We start from the raw sequence: 22,929 nt of genomic DNA on the forward strand, positions 1-22,929 counted from the left end.
CATAAAGGTAACATAACAAACCACGATGTGGTGTATGAGGTATTTTTAAATGAGGGTGTGTTTCACGGCCGTTACAAGACGCTTACCCATTCAGAAAATGCCTTGCTCCTTCCTGCGGTCAATGTCTCTCTTCAGCTGGCAGGTGGAACAGAGTGGACAGCACATGGCCACCATGAAGTCATCACACAGTGAGCCCTGGAAACACAGACAGACACTCTCACAGCCCGGATGCACATTTCATGAATCAGTTGAGTCACTGTGAGAGCTTTATATCAGCATCTCTAAAATTTACCAGTTTTTCTGTCTATGTTTTTCCATTTTACAGCTGTGGTTCCCAAACCTGGGGGTCAGGGGTCCCCACAAGGAGTTGTGAGGTCAGTCTAATGGGTTCCAAGATCATTACTGATGTAGGAAGCAAGAAACAAAACCTAATTCACTGGATTCACACCAAATCAGGCGTTGTGGCAACAGTGACACTGCTAGCATGGCTAACAACAAAATGCTGCTACATAGAACTACATTTATTTTTTGGACTTTTCAGTTCTTTGCCTTTTCCTGACTATAGAGTTTGATACTGTATTGCTGCACCTCCTCAGGCCTCTAAAAACTATTGAAATAAAACAGTCAAGTACAATGTTGAGGTAGTTGTACTTTACTTGATTATTTCCATGTCCTGCTTTACGTTTTTACCCCAGTCCATTCCAGAGGGAAGTATTTCTTTATGCTACATTTGTTGACAGCTGGAGTCACGAATGACCTTTCAGATTAAGGTTTTACATTTAAAAAAAAATGCATTGTTAAAGATTAAACCAGTGGCTCCCAGCCTCTCTTGGGTTACAAAAAAGCAGCTGTGTCTAGTTGAGGCTCCTTCTCACGTTAACAGTTTAATAATGATCCAATATTTCACATAAAAGCAAAGATGAGAGAAAAGCACAATAAGCTGATACAAATTTCCCATTAATCATCTCACGACCCCTCAGATTTATCTTGTGACCCTTTGAAAGGGGCCGACCCCTAAGTTGGGAACCACTGGGCTAAACCAGATAACTGTATATATAATATATGTATAATAAGTAGTTAAAACTGGCTCCACCTCCAGCAGCTACAACAGTAAAATACTGCACTAACATATATAAGATATATATGAGATATAAAAATCACTCACAGAGGCAGAATGAGTACTTTTACTTTTGATACTTTTGCTTAAGTAAAGGATCTGGGTACTTCTTCCACTACAGCCTGGTACCACTGTTTAACAGTTATATTCAGGTATATACTAAACTGGTATATACTATATATTAGTGTTATTGCCACAGCTAAAACTAGTACTATCATACTCTGGAGTACCTGACAATAATATTGCTGTTTTACTACACAGTCCAAATGGAGTCCAGCTCCACGTATCCTTTGTAAACTTACATTGATGTTGTATCTGGTCCTGTAGACGCTGCGGATGGGGATGCCCAGACCACACAGGCAGCACTCGTCCATGTCGCTGGCAATGGAGCAGCCGAGGCAGGTGTAGCAGCACAGACCATAGCAGCCTGATTCAGAGAGAAAACACGTGTATTAAGAAAAACACAGACTCTAAATCGTGCATGGAAATGTACCTTAACTCTGTGCATATTTTAATGAGATTTCCCAGTAAGGAGGAGTGCTCACAAGTTCCACAGTCATCGCAGAAATCACACAGGCCGGTCTGGAAGTCAGAGGGCTCGTATCGGCCTGGTTGGTTGGTCACAGCCATGATCAGGATAATTCACTGTGGGATGAAAAGGGTTTGTTGTCACTGATGTTTGTTTGTTCTTATCGCTGGTCTTGAGCCTCACACTGAGTAGCCAAGCCCCATTACTCCTGTATTTATCCCCAGCAGAGATAACTATAAATTACACCTCTTTTGAACATCAAACAACATGGATGTAAGTTATCCGTTTGGGAGTCAAGCAGCGGTTTGGAGGTAAATCTTACCAGATGGTGGGAGAGTTGAAGGACGGTGAAACTGACAAAGGAGGCTCCTGGACGACAGAGTAAGAGCGGTTGCAGCTTTAGTCTTTATAACAGATCAAGGCAGGTGACGTGTTTATAGACTTTATCAGTTTTATTGTACACGTCCTCCCAGCAAAGAGGTCACTAAACACACCTACACCAGTAATACTGCAATAAACCTCAACTGTATATTACATTCTTCTTTGTTCTTTGCTCTTTGTCATTTAGGGAACACACACACACACACACCATGTGTTAGGCACTCAAACTTACAAATAAATCTCAATTATTTAAATCCATTGCATGTGAAATTATATTAATATTGGGTTTTGAATTATTTGTGCATCAAATTCATATTTATAACCCAATAAGGATTTTATTATTTATGAACTACTGTTTTCAGAGCATCAGGAGTTGAATTCTTTCACGTTTCGGCTGATTTTCCACCCAAATTACGCCACGAAATAAACAAACAAAATATATTAAGCTATTGAGAATGAAATGTTATTAAAAAAAAAAAGAAATGTTTAATGATATTTCGTAGCCTGTATCGCAAAGATCTGCAGGAACAAAGAAGCTCTTTTCTTCTGTGATTTATTTGGGCGATTTAAAGTTAATCCAGTTCATTCACACCAACTAAAGAGAAGAACAAAGGCAGTGGAAAGTAACTAAATACATTTACTCAAGTACTGCACTTAATAAGTACAATTCTGAAGTACTTGTAGTATTCACATTTTATGCTACTTTCTACATCTCCTCCTAAATATTGTACTTTTTATTCCACTACATTTATTTAACTGGTTACTTTGCCGATTCAGATTTTTAAAACCTATAATAAGCATATGAAATATATATGCGTTATACAGTAAATTAAAAAACTACAACATTATAATGCTGCTTACATATTAAAGCATAAGTAATATTTATTATGTGGCATAATATAAAACAGTATAACCCCTTTTGAACTACTTCCTACTTTTGAATGCAGTACTTTTACTTGCAGCAGAGTATTTTGACAGAGTGGCATTGCTACTTTCACTTGAGTAAAGGACCACTAAACATACTATACATACTATCTTGAGTATAAAGGTTATACAGCTGACACATCTCGTCCTGATTCAGAGAATAGAGAATAAATAACTGCAGTAATCTGAACTGAAATCACTTCTGAAAGAACAGTCTAAAGGTTAAGATATCAATTGAAAACACTCATCAATCTTCATGCACTTCAACACCTTGCTACGCTCCTTTCGGACACACGGCGGCGCTGCTTTCCACAAACTAGCAGACACCTACTCAGGCTGTGTAGGACAGCATGTGATGACGAGCTGACTGTAATGATATAGGCTCCTACATAATGAGCAGCTGTAACTGGAACTCAGGAATAGGCATGATTTTCAATTTCCTACAGACTAAAGATAGACGTGGGCTAAATTACAGCAAAATACACGAGGCTGCCATTAGCCTACACTCCACAGCAGACCCCACAGAAATACTTTCACCAGACAGAGCAGATCCAACGAGTTAGACATCAAACCTTTCAACCTAATTGCTTATTGTAAGTAAGTGTATTCTACAGGGTTAGAGATACAATCAGACACTTGTATTTGTATATGGTTTTTTTTTTTTTTTTTTAGCCTGACAGCAGTTTTCATTAGTTAAATTCAAAGTTAGTGCCAAACAAATGTCAGAATATGTTTTGTTTTCTTTCTGATATTGTTCCTTGTTGATATGTGTGGTTGCTGGGTGATCATCTGCTGTGGAGCACATCACCATCTTCTGCACACCTACAGTAAGTGGACTTACTTGAATACTTGAATACTACTCCACTACAGTTCAGAGGGAATTATTGTACTTTTTACTCCACTATATTTACCTGATTTTACCTTAAAAAAGTTTACAAAATATGATGCATTACTATAGATAAACTACCCAGAAGTAGTTCAAATGAACTCCTCCACCACCGACAACAACATTTAAGTACTTCATAATACATAATAATTCAATAATATGATTATGTAACACTGACAGGGGCCATTCTGCATGATGAGTACTTTTGATTAACTACTTTATATACAGTTAGCTAGTTTTAACTACTTTATATACAGTTAGCTAGTTTTAACTACTTTATATACAGTTAGCTAGTTTTAACTGCTATATATACAGTTAGCTACTTTTAACTACTTTATACACAGTTAGCTAGTTTTAACTACTTTATATACAGTTAGCTAGTTTTAACTTCTATACTGTTAGCTAGTTTTAACTACTTTATATACAGTTAGCTAGTTTTAACTGCTTTATATACAGTTAGCTAGTTTTAATTACTTTATTGTTAGCTAGTTTTAACTACTTTATATACAGTTAGCTAGTTTTAACTTCTTTATATACAGTTAGCTAGTTTTAACTGCTTTATATACAGTTAGCTAGTTTTAACTACTTTATATACAGTTAGCTAGTTTTAACTACTTTATATACAGTTAGCTAGTTTTAACCGCTTTATATACAGTTAGCTAGTTTTAACCGCTTTATATACTGTCAGCTAGTTTTAACTGCTTTATATACAGTTAGCTAGTTTTAATTACTTTATTGTTAGCTAGTTTTAACTACTTTATATACAGTTAGCTAGTTTTAACCGCTTTATATACAGTTAGCTAGTTTTAACTACTTTATATACTGTTAGCTAGTTTTAACTGCTTTATATACAGTTAGCTAGTTTTAACTACTTTATATACAGTTAGCTAGTTTTAACTGCTTTATATACAGTTAGCTAGTTTTAACTGCTTTATATACAGTTAGCTAGTTTTAACTACTTTATATACTGTTAGCTAGTTTTAACTGCTTTATATACAGTTAGCTAGTTTTAACTACTTTATGTACAGTTAGCAAGTTTTAACTGCTTTGTATTCAGTTAGCTAATTTTAACTGCTTTGTACTGTTAGCAAGTTTTAACTACTTTATATACAGTTCACTTGTTTTATATAATATACTTTAACTTAACTGCATTATATACTGTTAACTAGTTTAACTACGTTATATACAGTTAGCTAGTTTGGTCCAGTGGTTCCCAATCTAGGGGTCAGGCCCCTCCAAAGGGTCACAAAATAAATCCGAGGGGTCGGGACATGATTAATAAGAGAGGAATGAAGAAAAAAGAATTTCTGACACACAAATGTGTTTTAATTCTTTGGGCTTTTTTTCCCCTAATATTTGCTTTTTTTGTGAAATATTGGAGAGTTAGCTCTTTAGGTATCAAACAGTTATTTAAATGAAACCATCTGAGAAGTTTGGAGGGGGAATGTCTCTTTGGTGGAACTGAAAACAATTCATAGACATCTGATACATGAGGAGGAGATATTCAGTAATAATAATCTAATTATATAATCTAATAACACTCACAGGTAGCATTATTCTGCTCTGAGTACTTTGACTTTTTACTTGTAAAGTAAATAACTATGCTAGAGCTGTAAAATAAATGTAGCGGAGTAAAGTAAGTACAATATTTCCCTGTATATATATGTCGTGCAGTAGAAGTATAAAGTGGCATTGTGTAAATGTACTTTCCACTTTGACTTTTACATGAAATGCAGTATTTATATAGTTTGACTCAAAGTAAATGATGTGAAGGTGAAACCCCGCCACCTACTCTGTTATGGGGGTAAAAGAGCTGAAGTTTATGTGAGTTAGTGTTATTTCAGGGCAGCACTGATAGACATGCGCACAGCTGATGGAAGAGAATCACATCTGCACTGACGTCACCGCCCCCCCCCCGCCCCCCCCCCCCCCCTGAAAAAGCTGCCAATTTGAAGCTGTCCTGAACTGGGACACCCGGTCTCTGCAATGTAGTGAGGAGGAGCGGCTCCAGGCCAACTCTTGCTGGTGTTTGCATGCACTTCTGTGAGGAGCAGTCTGCTGCAGCGGTTCATGAGGTGGCAGAATACCCTCTGCGACCTCAACTCACTTTTTAAGCCACTCTGAGCCCCCACCAAGAACACACAGTGTAGATTATAAAGGCGGCAGATAGGCTGAAAATAGACCCTTCTGCTGGAGGAAACCCAAGACTCTGAAAAGCTGAATATCTGCTTTTCTTTTTGTTTTGTGACAGTGCTTGGTCTGAGATACTGCTGCTCCGGGTGTCTGGTCTGAAGGGGGGGTGGGTGGGGGGGGGGGGGGGGACTCACATTGCAGTTTTAGAGGATGGCAGAGTCCAAAAGGAGATGAAAAGAGGAGAGCAGCAGAGGTTTGTGTGCGGAACTTCAGAGCTGCAGAAGTCTTTTGTCCTGAGCTCTCCCTGCACAGTTGGACCGGAGCTGACAATGAAGATGAGCACGGTAACTATGTGTTCACACTCCCGTCCGTTGAGAACCGGACGATATCTTTATCAGGTAGCTTTTGTCGGAGCAAGATTCGTGTGAGCATTTCAATCCTCTCAGGGAAGCAGACTGTGTTCACAAACCAGCATTTAGCCAGTTGTGCTGCTCACTTTTGGCTCTGCGAGTTCAGACGGAGCTTTTGGGGGCATTTGCGTGGAAAAATTTGTACTTTAGGAAACATTTACGCACTGCATTTTGGATTTGCAGGGTGTCTGTATTGCAGCGTTACAGGTCAAACTAACCAACAAAACTTCTTGACAGAGCACGCCTTTTGCAACAACACCAAAAAACAAAACCGCTTGAAAGCGACGTCAGGTGGTTTATTTTGATTTGCAGACGCTCCGTGAGGGTTGTGTTTGAGGTACCGGTGTAATGCACACGGGCCGGCTGCCAACTGTCTGGGTCAGAGTGGCCAAGTAAGTAGCGCTGTCTGTCTGGAGCACCGGAGCTGAAGAAATACGCACAAAATCCTCGTTTTCTAGAGGCTGTCATCCGGTCACTTTTATTGGACATCATCCGTCTATCACCTGGATCCGCTGACGTTTGTTTATAGTTTGCACATGCTGCCGTGGAGCGCGTCAGTGAGTAAAACCACTGTCTGCAGAAATCATACCAAGCCGGCCAGTCAGCACCGTCGGCGCTGTGGAGATTTATGCGTGTTGTTATTTCACTGCATAGCCTCGTTTTTGTCATTCTGAATTTAAGGTCATTAAACTGTCACTGCAGCAGATGCATATCCAGTGAATCAGAAATCAGTGTTGCTCAGTGTTAAACTGCACGTTCAGGTGAAATGAGAGCAACATAATCAACCTGTAAAACCTAAATGATATTGAACTTTGTATTAAATGTTCATTCATTCGCCACAGACTAGGCCTTCAAGTAGTGATTGCTTTCATTAAAGCTGCAGCTATTAATAAATTCATGGATTTGTCCATCAGCAGAAAATGAATCAGCTTGTGGGTTTATATCCCTGTAAATCTTTGGGTGTTGGACTGTTGGTCAGTCGTCACTTTGGGCATCTTTTCACTATTGTGTAGACAAAATGATCAATCAGTTAATTGAGAAAATCATCTGCGGATTCATCGTTACTGAACATTTTCATTACTCTTTCATCTGCTGGTTAATCAATCAATCGCTTGGTTTGTAAAACGTCAGAAAATAGTAGAAAATGCCCTCTAGAGCCCAAGGTGACAACTTCTAACTGCTAACCAGCAGTCTGAAATAATTCAAAGAGATAAAAGGCCATTTAACCTCTGACTGATTCCCTTCACAGGAATGCAGATGGATCGGTCAAGACAAGTTTCCAATATAGAGCTTCCTGTTTGGAGTTACACCTGAGAGTGACTGCGTCTGATGGATTACGGTGTTTTCTACGAGCTGCTGACATGAATTCAGAGGCCAGTGAGATGTGGAAGTGCTCGCCTTCAGGAGAAATCTGAGACCTGGATGAGCCTCCGAGCACGACGACAACGTTTAAGTGAAGGAGACAAACCACGGACTTGTTATGGTGTGGCATCGGACCGATCGTGTGCTTTTAACCCGTTTGTAGCACCCTCTACCCCCCTCACCCCATGTCACATCTTTCCCTGAATTATGGAAATTTTGTGGAAGACGCTGACTTGGACTCTGAGCCTGGTGGTGATGGCTACTTCTGAATTTCAAAGCATCAACAGACTTTCACACAACTCTCAAGGTATGATGTGGACAGGTGGATGGGAAGCTCTTATCACTTCTATTGTAACCAACAGTGTGTTCATTATCTCTTCTTCTCTCTTCTTCTCTTCTTTCTCCTGTAAAAGAGGAGTTCCTGTCCTACCTGCAGCACTACCAGTTGACTGTCCCGATGCGGGTGGATGAGAACGGAGAGTTCCTGAGCTACACTGTGAAGCACCACCGGCCAGGCCGACGGAGACGGGGGGCGGCGGACCCCACCATGGGACAGCTGCCTGCGTTAGACCCGGACCCCCCGGAGTCCCGGCTGTTCTACAGACTGTCAGCCTACGGAAAGCACTTTCACTTAAACCTGACACTCAACCCCCACCTGGTGTCAAAACATTTTACAGTGGAGTATTGGGGCAAAGGAGGGCTGGAGTGGCGTCATAACGTGGTAGATAACTGTCACTATGTTGGATTCTTGCAAAATCAGCACAGCACGACCAGAGTGGCACTCAGCAACTGCAAGGGCCTGGTGAGTACAAAGGGTGACTTTTTTGTTGTTATTCCAAGTGACCGATTCACACTGTCTAACTGCCTTTTGAGCTGCTGAGAATTCACACGGCTTACCTCAAACAACCCCCCCCCCCCCTGCCCCCCGCCCCCTGATACTAATGTCAGATAACTAATATATGCCTAGCTTGTGCTGCTCTCATGTCAGCCAATCTTTCAGACGCAGCGCCAAAGGATTAGACCAATTGTAGTTTGCTTAACAGAATCTTGGCTTCATTCCACTTGGCACGCCGAGTCTGCAGGCAGCTTGGAGTGAGGTGACGCTCATGGAGAAAAATCACATCATCTCAGTGATCTGTTAGTGATAAGCGTCGGGGGGCTTTTCTTTCCATTTGTGCGTTAAAAAAAATCACGCTTCATCCTCAGATTTTAGAAGCCTCAGTAGTTGAGATCACATTTCTTTTAGTTGATCTGTAAAATAATGTGTCTAAATCATAGATATTACCGCATGTGTAGTTTAAAGTGCTCTCTCCCAAAATAAAACTGAACAGCACTAACAAGGCATCTAATTATCCTGTCTAAGAGTTTAGTCCTCAGGCTTTTATCCTCAGACTGTGTGACTGTCCAGCTTCTCTGTGCTAATCAAGAAATTGGAAGATGTTTTAATAGCTGTTATCCCTCCTTGGTTCAGAATAACTCTAAAGATGGGGAAAAAAGGCCCTGCTTCTTATTGGCAAATGTAATCATGTGGAGACAACATGAAGCCAAATGTGTTGGCAAGACCTACACGGTGTATCATAAATTGAATTAGTGTTTGCCCTTTTTTCTAACAGCACCAAAAATGGACAAAACTGTGTCTGCACTTTAATGTAATCAGCTGTCTGGACAGTTTGAGATCTTGACATCACACACTATTAAAACCCTGAATCGAATATGTTTCCGTGTGCTAGTGTGATGTGCGGTTAATTGCTTTCATTGTAGGTTTTACAGAGCCAGACCGGTGTTTTCTACAAACTCATTTTGAAGAACGTCTCTCTGTTTATGCTCCATAACGGGTGTTGGAGGGCAGAGAACCATGTTTTTAATGTTGGACTTGGTGTAATTGATTGTTAGGGGTTGTTAAATTTGACTGCAGGCAAGTAGCTAAAGTATTGTATGTGCTTAAACATGACCCCGTGAGGGAGAGGAGATTACATGAGGGAATATATTAGTTATTTAAAGGGGCACTCCAGCTATCAAGTGTTGCACTTCCACAAGTTGGAAGGCTTGCAAGAGTTAGCAAAGACTGAGATATCCTGACTTTCAGTCCAAAAATGCTGGATCTTACATTACCCACAATGCAACTCAATAGCATCTTTCATCAGACTTTCTTTGCCACGTATTTCAAACTCCACGTCCCCAGTTTGTAACGCCGTCTTTCTGTAGAAATGTAAAGTTTCCAGGCCCAAGCTAAGATAACCCTGATGACGTCATCAGGGTTTTCTCGGCAGAAAGTCTTCGGACTTAAAAGAACTTCCTTCAGAGCCACAGAGGAAATTCTACAACAGTCGGAGGTGTGTTCAGACAGAAAGCAAAGCAGATTTTTGCCTCTTCATTTGTGCAAATTAGACCATTTGTGCCAATTTACCAATTGTACAGACGTTAGCTAGCTGTGAGCTAGTGTGAGTGTGTCTATGTTGTTTGAACTCACCAGAATCTCCAGTTCTTTCTGTTGTTGTCCTCCAGTCGTGGACACGCTAAAATTCTCTTTGCGTTCTGTCTGAGCGTACAGTAAACTGAGGGGGGGGGGCACTTTTAACAGAAAGAAAATATACAGAATAGTCAGACATTCGAAACATGCGTTTTTGTAAAGATTTATGTATTTAGCAACAATGTGTGTTTGTGTTTGTAACCTGTTTCTTTCGTTGATTTTCTCCCCCAACAAGCATGGTGTTATAACAACAGAGGAAGAACAGTATTTGATAGAGCCATTAAAGAACACATCCTCCACCACCTCCAGTGAATGGAACCTGGAAGAAGCACAGCAACATGTTATTTATAAAATGTCTGCCATTCCCTCACCGCAAGAGCATAGCCAGGAGTTCAGCTGTGGCATTTCAGGTTGGTGAACCTCCATCTGGGTTGGACTCTGTGTGGGTGGAACTGACGTAAAGGAATAACTATACATAGCAGGTTAGAGGAAGTGCTGGTTTGGTTCTAGGCCCAGGTTTTGGTAGACATGACCAGGCCTCTTGTGTGCTATAGTTGCTCCTGGCCTGGACACCTTTCAACCTGTAAGAAAAAGTCTCGCTCCAGCTTTCATAAAAGGCCCCTCAGTGCATAAAGAGTACTTGGCTCTGACTTTTATAGAAGCACAAATCCTATTTATAGAACCAACAATCATGTTCAGATTTTGAAATTCAAACTACTCAGTTCCACCAAATACTGTGTCTGCTGAGATATGACGAATTGGAAAAAGAACCAGGTGGATATTGAGGTATTTGGGCCAAGGTCTTATAAGAAACAGCAAAGGCTGTCATCGCCAGGAAGCTAGCATGCCCTAACATGTACCATCTTATAGCTTTTTCCCAGAGCATCTGGGTCATAAAGCAAAGGCTGTAGCTGCAAGGTTCAAAGGGGCAGATTCCCTATGTGCATCCAGTATACACAAGCCGGTTCTCTCTTCTCACTTCAACCTTTCTCTCCCCGTCGTTCACAGACCTCATTAAAAGCAGTGCACCTTGCCAGTCCAGCACACCTTCCCCTGTCCACCCGTCCCCTGTACCCCAAAACGACAGCGAACAGTCGAACAGCACCCACAGACAGAGGCGCTCCGTCAGCAGCGAGCGCTTCGTGGAGACGCTTGTGGTGGCTGATAAAATGATGGTCGGTTACCACGGACGCAAAGACATTGAGCACTACATCTTGTCTGTAATGAATATTGTAAGTTTGATCCTACTTTTTGCTCGTGTTGTTGTTGTTGTTGTTGTCTGCCACACCGTTGAACGTACATGTTCTCCGTCCTCTACGTTGCCTATATCTGCAGATATCTACAGCTCCTACTGGTTGAAGATTAGCTGTTGTGACATATGGACACAATTTGTCTGACTTTGTGTCTTTTCTTCTTTTCTGGAGGTCAGGTTGCCAAACTTTACCGTGATGCCAGTCTAGGAAATGTTGTGAACATTATTGTGACCCGGCTGATTGTTCTGACAGAAGATCAGGTAAGAAACATTATCTTTCTTCCTTGTCTGTTTTACTGTTGTTTCCATTAATTTCACTAACTTTGAACAGTTTTATCATGTTAAATATTATTACCGTGAGCACCTTTTTATAGCGTCTGTGCTCTCACCTGCGGTCAGTGTATAACTGATACGCTTGGTGCGAGTGAGCTGCAGTATTTTATGTGATTGCCGTGGTTGAAGGAGACAGAGAAGAGAGACTATTCACCATATGGCCACCACTTCAGATGAAAGATGTGCTCAGTCTTTTTTCCCTCAGGGAGCCTCGATTGAGGGTTTTTACATGCGCTGTACATGTGTATGTATGTGTGATGGGAGAAACAGAGTGCCTTCCTAGCATCTGTTTTGTTTTTTTTCTAAAGGGGGTCATAGCGGCTCTTTACGTAGCATCAGATCCAAAAAACAAGTTTTCATGTGAAGTGGAGCCGCCCTTTGATCCAAAAGGAAGGAAGTCTGTCAGTCCTTGTTTTGGACAAACTAAATAGAAAATGACATCAACATTTTATGGTGAAAGTGAATCACTGGCGTTCTGTTGGGTTGTTCAGTATTGCGTTGTCATTAATCAGAGGGCAAGCTGAAATCAGCACTGCATCATTGGCGGGTAATGCAATGGTTTACTGTACCTGTACTGAACCCTTTTCATTCATGGAAGTAGATGCATTTCGCAGACTCTGCTAAAACATCCCCAAATCCTTCTTGTCCTGCTAGTCTTCTTTCCATGTCGCCTGCTTTTTCTAATAATGTGAGTCCTTGTTCTACTCGTTCTTCGACTCCTTCTAACTCATTCCGCTATAAATGGTTTTACTTTTACTACGACTGCATCTTCTCTTAAATCAAATAGAAAAGCTTTTTGCTGTTCCAACAACTTGTCCTCTAACCTCCCTCTGATCCCAGTACAGTCCTCCTCTAAATAATTCATCCGTCAACACATGACATTAAGTTCAGGTCACATTTTTTTTGGCATCTTTGCCTCGATTGGACCGTAGATAGTTGGCACGATATGACATGATACAATACCATACAGTAATGTACTAAAACAAATAGTTTTGTGCTGCATCATGTGGTTTTGTTTCGTAATACTGGATCATGTTACACTCGTTTGCATGTGTGTTGTGTTTTGCAGCCCAACCTGGAGATTAACCATCATGCTGACAAGTCTCTGGACAGTTTCTGTAAGTGGCAGAAGTCCATCCTGTCTCATCACGGCGATGGCAACAGCATTCCGGAAAATGGGATGGCTCATCATGACAACGCTGTCCTAATCACCCGGTAAGTGTAGGCTCACATCTTCGGGTATGGACCGCATTTTGCTCACACACCAGTATAATGATCCAGCATGGATTCATGTACTTCAAAGAGTTGTTTCTTTCAGTTGTTAATTTCATTGTAAGTAGCGCTAATTTTGTAATTTTGAGCAAATAGGTTGCAGGTTATTTTCTGTGCTGTTGGCGCTTAAAAGTTGTGCAGTTACGGTGCAGCTTCAGACTGTAGTTGTGTGTGTGTGTTTGCTAATGGAGGTGGCCCGCAGCTTCAGTACTGAAACCTCAAAATGTCCAGTTCTTGTGCACAAACCTTACCTGTAACTGTTGGAGCTGATGGGAATAAAGACCTCAGTTCTGAAAATAAAATGTGCTGCTTCAGACGTACTGTACCTGTCACACTGCAATTTATGTCGAGGGTGTTACCATAAAACAGCAAACCTCTGTCATTACCTGGAATAGGCTTCATTGTTGCCAGAACTGTTTTGGCCACATAACCTAGCAACTAAAGTATATATTCCCCCACTGGTTTTGTCTAGAGAGAGGATGGCGTTCCGTGATTGACATGGGCTAAAGCCAAGCTTCTTGACTCTCTGGGCTCTGTACAAAACAGCCTTTCTATCATTAGTGTGCTCTTGCTTGTTGTCTGTCAGTTGATGTTCTCCAGCTCCATTGGCTCCTGTTTTTATTGTTAGTTTTAGCTTCACTAAGCACCAGCACCAAAGCTGCTTAGTAGAGTCTAGATGCAACGGTCATGGGGTTTATCTCAGTGGCTATACTTTTTTTGCTGGTAAGACGATAAATATGATAGGTTTGGTTTGGTGCTGGGCAGGTAGCGGTTTATTAGAGGTAGTTTGCTAGCCGCCTGCTAAGTAAATGTGCTGTAAAACCAAAACTTTTCAAAGATTAAGGTGTCCACCTGGCTTAAAGACTTTGCTGGATGCAGGAAGGACCAAGCAAAACCGTAAAACAGTAAAAAAAAAAACAGAAATCTGGTCAAAACTAATGACATTCCCATCAGCCTCAGCTGTACTTTTTGTGTAGTGCTAATTAGTGAATGTTAGCATGCTAACATGCTAAACTAAGATGGGGAACATGATAAACCTTATACCTGTTAAACAGCAGTATGTTATCTTTGTCATTGTGAGCATGTTAGCATGGCTGTAGATATTTTATTTTAACACACACAAACAGCAGCTATATAAAGGTAAAAACTGCAGTTTTCCTCATTGCCTGCAGGTGGCGCACGTGTCAGTTTTGTAGAAGCTGTTAATGCCTGTAGATGGCGCACTCCAACACTGCTGATGCCCATGATATACCTCAGTGCAGTGCTCGGAGTTAGTTCCATATGATGAAATATTGGTGAACGTGGAATAAATATAATATCGGTGAATACTGAGGCAAAAGTAGGCGCAGTAGAGATAATGAGATAATAAGCTGTGGGGAGGAGGCACCAGCCGAGCTCAGAGATGCTAACATTGGAGATAGTATAAATAGCTGATGGTCACCAGGAAGCCCTCATTAACCACCACGTCTGGAGGAGCAGTCAGACATTCCTTGCAATGGTGGAATGCACCTAAAAAGGTTCAGCGCTCAGCACAGAGGACACTTATTTGATTTGTACTTTTGGAGTATTTCATCTTGGATCAGTGATCAAAGTAGAGCTGAGACAATTATTCCATTAATTGACAGAAAATCAAAAACATATTCTCTGGTTCCAGCTTCTCTAATGTGAGGATTTGCTGCTTTTCTCTGGTTTATGTAATTGTAAACGGAATATCTATTGGTTTTGGCGTGTTGGTCGGACAAAACAAGACATTTTAAGACGTGGGCCTTTTTGTTTGCTTAATAGTTCATGATATCTATCTTTCTTAAAGTGAGCCTACAGTTAGTATAATGTATATGCAGTCTGAAGTCCTCACTGCACGCATGAAGCTAACACACTCAACACTGAATATAATTAGTATATGACACATATAGTATCACAGGGACTGAGGCCTTCATCCACTACGTCTTCGCCATCACTGATCAATGTAGATCTCCTTCAGAGATGCACCGGCAGGACACACAAATCCTGAGAAGATTCATCCTTCTCATCTCCCTCCTCGTCATCATTAAAGTGACCTCCGTAGCGCTGTTGCTTCTTCGTCAGTCTCTGCGTCGGATACCGTTTTGAGGCCGCTTTGTTTGGAATGTGGCCTGTCACGTTCAAAAAAAGACGCTGAGGGAAATTAGGGAAATCAGTCAAAACAAACAGACGTCCTCAACGAGGTCACAATTGTACCTCACTGGTTTGGAGCTGGAAGAGAGGGAGAGCGAAGGTTGGGAGAGGAAGAGGAGTTTATGGGGAGAGTGAGGGAGGGAGGGAGAGAGGGGAAGGAGAATGAAATTAAATTTGCTGTGCCCTTGGTTTTAATAGATTAAAAGCTTTAGGAATGATTGGATCATTCATTTGAAATGTATGATGTGTTCTTAAAGCACTGTGCTTCAGAGTGTCCTGGCCTTTTCCCCCCTTCTGCTCTATTGGATTACCTGTATGTGAGTTACGGGGGTTAACAGGGGGGAGACACAGCATGAGCGAAGCCTTTCACTTCATTCTCATTCACGTCTGAGCGCTGTGTGTTAGCCAAGTGACATTTTGCAAAAGGCTGGTGCTGCAGAGGGAGGAGTGAACCAGGTGTTTTCTAGAAGCCAACCTGTCATGACTTCATTATACGCTATTGTTATGCTAAAGGTTGAGATAATATCTCGCCAGACTGTGTGATTAAAGATGGAAAGAATGGAATGGCAAAGATCCAGTGGAAGAAAATACAGTACATGTTAGAGTTAATTTAATTGTTTGTGTTCTTTCCCTGTTTTTCGCCCGTCCTTAGGTATGACATCTGCACCTACAAGAACAAACCCTGTGGTACCTTAGGTGAGTGGACGAAAGCAGAGTTTTATGTATGTTAACATGTGTTTTCTTGCCAAATTGGTAATCTTAGCTGATGTTGACTATACGATTCTCTAGTTAAGGAGTTCATTCTTCTCTTTTTCCCTCTGGAGAGGTTTTCGTTTTCACGTTTTGGCCTTCAACCTGTCCTCAGACAAACCTTATTTAGCAACCTTCGCAAGCCTCCTTTAGAGGAACACCAGACGGCTCCTGTGAGACATAATGAGAAGGATGTTTTCACTTGTGTTATTATAGCTCCTCAGTGACTCCCCTCTGTTTGTTGAGGCCACGAGCCCTGAAACCTGGACAGCCGTGGTCACCTCCTCACACGGCCTCCAGTTTATAAAAGTGCTCTGTCTCTCTCCTCCGCCTCCAACCTCAGTTTGTCTAAGGTGTTTACACTTCCACCGGGGGTTGAGAGAGAAAGGAAAAGGTATGTGATGGGAAGCCGAGGAGGGAGACTTTGAGGAGGGGGGGGGGCAGAGCAGTGACAGAGGGAGGAGATGGAGAAGAGGAGGAGGAGTTGAAAGGAAAATGGAAGGGGAAAAGGACAATTACAGGGAGTGTTAGAGTATGCAGGAGGGAGATAGAGTGGCTGATATGCTGGTTGTGGTGGTACTGGGGGTGGAAAAAGGACCCCCCCTCCTCCTCTCAATTCAATTCAAAGCTTTATTGGCATGAAAGAAGTAAAGCCTCTGCCTCACCTGTCCAACACAGTTTCTGTTTTCTTTATGGTTGCCGTGAGTTTTTTGTGTCTTCCTTCCTCATTTGCCCAGTTTGTGGTCACCGAGCCGGCACTTGGTCAGGATCCGTCTCTGCTTTCCATCTCTGACGGCAGAGAGATGTTCGGCCAATTCACAATCTCTTTAGAGGGCGAGACAACTTTCGAATCTACTTTCAGCTTCTTATTTCCAATGTTCCAAACAGGTTTCTTTACGTTGCGTTATAATTTGGTTTTACTCCGACTGGTGTTTCTCTCCTCTTCAACCCTTCATCCCACCCCAAACCTCCTACCCACCCAGCCCTTCTCTCCCCATCTTATCTTTGTAAAGGCCCCGCAGGCACCACAGTATATCTTGGAGGTAATATTGTGACTTCAGGGGTGGTTTGACAGATTGACCGCATTCGTCACATTCCCCGGACGCTTTAATTGCCCTGGCATCTGCTTGGCTTCCTCGTTGTCTCAACCCCCACCCCCACCCTCCCCTCATCTCCTCCCCTCCCTCCCCTCCCTCTCCTCTTCGGGGATCATGCTCCCGGGTCAGATCGCTGGCCTTTAGGGTCGCAGAGTAATCACGGGGCTGGAGATAATACACAGTCCACCCCGGTGCTAAGAAAACAACTTGCAGTGCAGTGTGTGTGTTTGCTCTCACCCACGACCCACACACACACACACACACACACACACACACACACACACACTTTACTCTCTCTCACACACACTCACACATTCTTAAACTAATCGTAGAGTAGCCACCCTCCTTCCTTTCCCTCCCTCTCCTCCTTCTTTCTTCACCTTCAGGCTCCCTCTCTCCCTGCAGTAATGGTTTCAGTGGCCTCCTGATTTGCGAGTCTATTCTTGTTTAGCCTCTTAGTAAAGAGGATACAAAAGCCATGCCACTCTTAGCAGGGGGAGGCAGGGAGTTCATGCAAGCTACACAGAAAACTCTGACGCGGCACTGACCACCAGGTTACTCACAAGTCTAAATGCAGGTGTGTCGCGCTTATCAAAATCACACCTCTGAAAGCATGTTTGACCATCAACAAAGCTGCGTCTGTTCATGCAAAACAAATTGAGAGTTTGAATTTCTTGAGATCAATTTAAAGGGTCAGTCCACCCAAATTACAACGAAACACATTTTCTCACTTCTCACCCACTGTTGTGTTTAGTCATTCAGTAAAGAGACATCTGCCACCCCAATGCACCCAACTCCTAATGGATGGAAACACACATTAATTAATATTTAATATTTGGATGGAAACTTGACTAGCGAGGTCTGGGGATCATCCAGATGTAATTTTATAACGATGTAAGCACAAAAAATGAAATCCCACGCACCTCAAATGTACTGGAAAGGAGGCAGAAGTCTTAGAATATCTCTAGAAGAAGAGGTGAGAAGTTTTCCAAAGATTTATTTTATAGTGCTTTCTCCTCACCTTTACCCTGAAAACATTAAAAAGTCTATCAGTACTGCTACTGCTATGACAACATAATTAAAATGCTCTTTCCTTCACACACATTAATACACATCCCCCAACACACACACACCTGCTTTGCGCTGTCATATGATCCACTCTCCAGTCACCTGTAGATGTAATCTGTGAAGAATTGCCTCCTGTCTCCCGATCTGACCTGTCAGGCTTTAGGAAAAAAGGACCTGCGACACCTGGATTGTGGAGAGGTTTTAACTTTAAACACCCTCTCCTCTCCCTTTCTCTCTCCCCTCTCGCCCTCGTTCTCCGACTCTAGTTGTGAAATGAGGAAAACATCTATATTTTCTGACAGATTTCTGGTGTGGGGTACCGTGTTGGCGAGGGGGGCTCTTATATTCCCTTCCTTGGCTCGCGTTTTAGGCAATCCCTTGTTACATGAATTGAAATGTATAAATCTAAACCTTGTCTAGACATTTTCCAGCAGTCAGTGTAGTTTGCAAGAAATAAAAAACCGAAAAAGAAGTCTAGCTGGTGATGCTAAACTCAACTCCCTCTGCCGAACAGGAGATCATATGTGTGGAATCCCGCTTTTATGACCATGACTCCTAAGAATGCTACGTCTTGACCCTGTGTTTGTATGTTTGTCTGGCATGTGTGTGTGTGTGTGTGTGTGTGTCTAGGCCTGGCCTCAGTGGCTGGAATGTGCGAGCCGGAGAGGAGTTGCAGCATCAACGAAGACATCGGCCTCGGTTCAGCTTTCACCATTGCGCACGAGATCGGCCACAAGTGAGTTTTTATATAAAATATAAAATTTGACATCACACTATGATGCAAATGGCACTGGCGGGACAAAGTTAATGGGCCTCACGCAAGAACCACAGATGCATTCTTAAAGATCCCCTCCCCTGCACGGTGAAGCTCAAACATCCAACAAGGAGAAAACACATTTTTTAGGGGAGGGGGACTTTAATGAATTTGTCACGTTCAAACTTTTTCTCTTTGGTACAAACAAAAGTCACGAGACCCGTCATAAAAGCCTTGTACAGTTAGTCTGCCTCTCTCAACTCAAATAAACATAAATAGCTATAATAAACTTAATGCTAAATTAATGCTCTGCTCACCGTGTCATCATCATCATCATCACTGTTTGCCAATTTGCATAGAAGTTATTTTAGATTTGACATATTTTGGCACGGCAACTAAGACAGTTCAGCCGGTGCTCGGAAAGTTACCTCACTCCGACGTTATGATATCTGACAACGTAAGGGCCGGGTTATTCTAGAAAAAAACTGGTTCATGTTGATAGTTGTTCTGAACGGTCACAGTGATGAAAAGCTGGCTGTCGTAGATATTGTTTACATTTGGGGACGATGCACGTCTTCAGAGCGTCTCTCCTGGAAGACGTTCGTAGTTGTTGCAAAAGAAATTCCTTCTTTTGCGTCAGATCATCTTAAAACCTTTCATCACGGCCGTGCGCTCTAATAATTGCTCTTAAACAAACATTTCTTACTCCTTGAGTTGGCCAGACCAGCATGTAGACCTTTCTTCCCCCTGCAGACGTCTTGAACTGTATCTCCACATATTTCCTCATGCAAATGTCAGTGTCCACATACCTCTGGCCCTTTCTTCCCGAATATAAAGCAAAATAATGATGATGTATTAGTCTACGTATCCCTCTCGAGAGAGCTCAGCAAGATGGCGATTTCCTTTATTATGTCTCATGTCTGCTTCTGTTGTGGGGCAGTTGTAAAAATAGTCTCTGCTTCAAGAGGATGTATAAAAAAAACACACTGCAGCAGGGTTTCAACCGGGCTGATTTATTTCCAGAGTAGGGTAAAATGTCATAAACGCCCGCCTTAGAAAAACAGGTTCAGGCTGTGCGATGTGGTCGGGCTTGTTATATACATTAGACCTGATTTGTGCTCCTGGACTGTAAGGAAAAGTAAGCTTTGACATCCTGCTGTAATGTGAGATTTTCTCCCAAATGATATCCAGACAGATAAGGTTTTTTAAAAAGTTAATTGTTAAAATGATTTATTTTCAGCCCTCAGTGTGAAATCTTGAGCAGCTTTCATAACAGACCACAAGGTCGGGAGCTGTTTGGGGTTTTGGGTCTCTCTCTGTTCTCTGGTGCAGCGATGGATCTGAAGGACACCCCCCCCCCCCCCCCCCCCCCCATCCTCGCCTCAGTCGGCGGTGACTCTCCCTCACGGCCTGCTCAGACCTGCAGGCGCTGATTGACAGGCAGGCATCAGAGTGGTGATTAGAACTTTTTTCGTTCCTGCCGAGCTCCAGACAGGGTTTGACCCTTGACCCCCGGTTCTCCTGACACACAGCTGTTTCAGAGCCACAGAGCTCGGTTTTTACAGCCAGGGCCACTGAGGGACACCTCCTCCAGCCAGCAACCTGGACTGTCCACCGTCATCCCATCTGAACTGTGTAGTTAAAGAGAGGGTCACTTTTAGACCACTGGTTTACTGATCATCGTCACACCCAGCTGGCCTAATTCCAGTTTATATTTTGTGTGTTTCAGTTTTGGGATGAACCATGATGGCATCGGGAATTCCTGCGGCACCAAAGGCCACGAGACGGCCAAACTGATGGCCGCTCATATAACCGCCAACACCAACCCGTTCTCCTGGTCTGCCTGCAGCAAAGACTACATCACCAGCTTTCTCGAGTAAGTGGATGAGGGTTGTTCCCTGTGGGACTGTCTGAGTGGGTTTGGCTTTGCCAGCATGTGTTGTGTGTGTGTGTGTGTGTGTGTGTGCAGTAGAGAAAAAGGTGCATGCCTGTTTTCCAGCTCACTTGCAGCCACCTCGCTTTACTACCCGCTGGCCCTTGTGGTGACCCGCTAGGCTGTCTCATACGCGAGTCCTTCCCCACTTATTCACATCCATTTCATCGCTAAGACTCCTGCCAGACCTCCTTGTGGCTGTGTATGATAACCGGGTGCCTTCCACCCTCGCATCCTTGCACCACAAGGCGGGTGATGTTAGAGCTCATGTGGTGCTCAGCGGTGGTGAGTCGGCCAGCTGCCTTCAACCGCTGCTCCACTGCAAAGAAGATAAAAAACTTAAAGTGCACAAATAAACCAAGGAGTAAAGCAGTGACATTTTGGCAGAATGAAGGATTGCTGGCTGAGTCATGTCCTGCCAGCCTGGCATGGTAAGAAACTTACACAGGTTTCTAGTCCCGAGTTGGGGAAGGCCAGACAAAACATCTGGAGCCTGGCAGTGAATCTTGTGCTCATGACAGGACTGCCCTGATCGCTGCACGTCGTCGGTACATTGAGTTGAAGCTGCTTTCAGAGGAGGTGTCTGAATGAGCAGCTTTACTTCCGTTCTATCCAGGACAATATACCTGAATCTGATCATTAAAGGAGGACTCTTATGATATTATGACTCAAAAAAAAAGGATAAAAACTTACGCAGCAGAACCAGAGATGTATTCGTTTTTATTCCATGAAATCATCTTTTTTGTCAAAACCTTGAAACCGCTCCACATTACCCACAACGCAACTCAACTGTAGACAGTTTGGTCAGAGATTTGGGTTTGTTATGCTAATGTAGCCTCGAGCTGCTAGCCTCATAGAGATGAGGAGTAGGCTACAGAGGTCTGGTCTCCCCAAGAGGCTGTAAGCAGACTTTGATGTGTATAATCGGTGGAGTTCCCCTTTAAACAATGAACGTAAGAGTCACCCTGGTCTGAAACTAAGATAGATTTGACTTGCTGGTAGCTGTGGGTTGAAGACAGTGAAGACATTTCTCCACAGACTGAGCGCTGGGCGGGCTGCTCCACTTCTGGGAAACAGCTTCATTGTGTAGGAATAACAATCAGAAAGTGGCCACGATTGTTCCCTCAGATGAGAAACATGCTGCCATTCTTCTTCTATCCTCCTTTAACCATCACAGAAAGAGGTCAACAGTCCCTCATCTCTGAAACACTACAACAGCCTTGGTTCCCTGACTGCACCGGACATGGAGAGAAGTGTAAATGTTAACAGATCCAGACAGGGAAGTCTTATTTTCTGGGCTGTTACCTGCCTTTCAGCTGACGGACTCTTCAGTAACAGGCTCGCTAAGGGAGCTTGAACCAGTATGGTCCTCTACACTCACTGCCCTGCTGTGCTGCTGTACATGCTTGTGCATAATAATGTGCATGTATCCGTGTATGACAGTTCGAGTGTGGCGGAAAAGCACGGGTTCGTGCAACAGGAACATAAAGAACCCATTATTCTCATTCAAAGTGCTATCTTTTATTGTCCAATAGAGCCTGTTTATTTAAGCTTGCTTAAGAAGAAGCAGAGGGGATTGCAAATCTCTCAGTTTAGTCACAGACAAAAGAATCCTCTTTTCCTTCTTCCTGTAGAGGCCTTTTCTCTCTACAGTTCAGCTTGATCGCCCATCACTAAGACCTGAGTGCTGCTTGTAAATCCTAATATACAGCCTTGTGGTGAAGCATCGGTTGGATGCGTTTGCGAGTCTGCGGTGTGTCTTTGTGTGTCTCTGTTTGTGTATTCATGTTTAGTTAGCGAGGCCCTCCAAGAAAGCCGGTAATAGCGGCCGTGGTTGTCAGATGATGTTTCCGGCTGAAAGCTGTTAGAGGAGGGTTAGTGAACAGCACTTGTGACAGAGATGACAGTATTATATGCCAGCTTCCAACTGGGACACAAAGAGCTGCTTCTGTGCTGCTCCGGCGGGTTCCCGTCCATTTCTGGCTCAAGTGTCTGAGAATGGCCAAAGCTGTGCTCCGACAAAGACGAGACAAAGTTGTTTTTGCTTGTTTTCTAAGCAGAATCAACTGTTGCTTCTCCTATATTATACCCCTGTGTGTATCAG

General features: G+C 42.8%; 2 protein-coding genes across 2 annotated transcripts in view; one reads left to right on the plus strand and one right to left on the minus strand.

Moving 5' to 3' along the window:
- Window positions 1-90: 90 nt before the first annotated feature.
- plac8.2 (placenta associated 8, tandem duplicate 2) lies at window positions 91-1,765 on the minus strand. Its single transcript, XM_070925200.1, has 3 exons — window positions 1,663-1,765; window positions 1,420-1,544; window positions 91-195 (listed from the first exon to the last, which is right to left on the minus strand). The coding sequence occupies exons 1-3, from the start codon at window positions 1,745-1,747 to the stop codon at window positions 91-93; spliced, it is 315 nt and encodes a 104-aa protein (XP_070781301.1). The 5' UTR covers window positions 1,748-1,765.
- Window positions 1,766-7,949: 6,184 nt separating this feature from the next.
- The window catches only part of adamts6 (ADAM metallopeptidase with thrombospondin type 1 motif, 6), a 48,776-nt gene continuing 33,796 nt past the window's right edge, over window positions 7,950-22,929 (plus strand). Inside the window, exons 1-9 of the mRNA XM_070924686.1 lie at window positions 7,950-8,049; window positions 8,156-8,544; window positions 10,448-10,622; window positions 11,221-11,444; window positions 11,642-11,725; window positions 12,867-13,012; window positions 15,876-15,919; window positions 18,769-18,874; window positions 20,622-20,768. Coding sequence (XP_070780787.1) covers window positions 7,950-8,049; window positions 8,156-8,544; window positions 10,448-10,622; window positions 11,221-11,444; window positions 11,642-11,725; window positions 12,867-13,012; window positions 15,876-15,919; window positions 18,769-18,874; window positions 20,622-20,768 — 1,415 coding nt within the window. The remainder of the gene's footprint in view (window positions 8,050-8,155; window positions 8,545-10,447; window positions 10,623-11,220; window positions 11,445-11,641; window positions 11,726-12,866; window positions 13,013-15,875; window positions 15,920-18,768; window positions 18,875-20,621; window positions 20,769-22,929) is intronic.

Source organism: Enoplosus armatus, chromosome 18 (assembly GCF_043641665.1).
Source record: "Enoplosus armatus isolate fEnoArm2 chromosome 18, fEnoArm2.hap1, whole genome shotgun sequence".
Lineage (NCBI taxonomy): Eukaryota > Metazoa > Chordata > Actinopteri > Centrarchiformes > Enoplosidae > Enoplosus > Enoplosus armatus.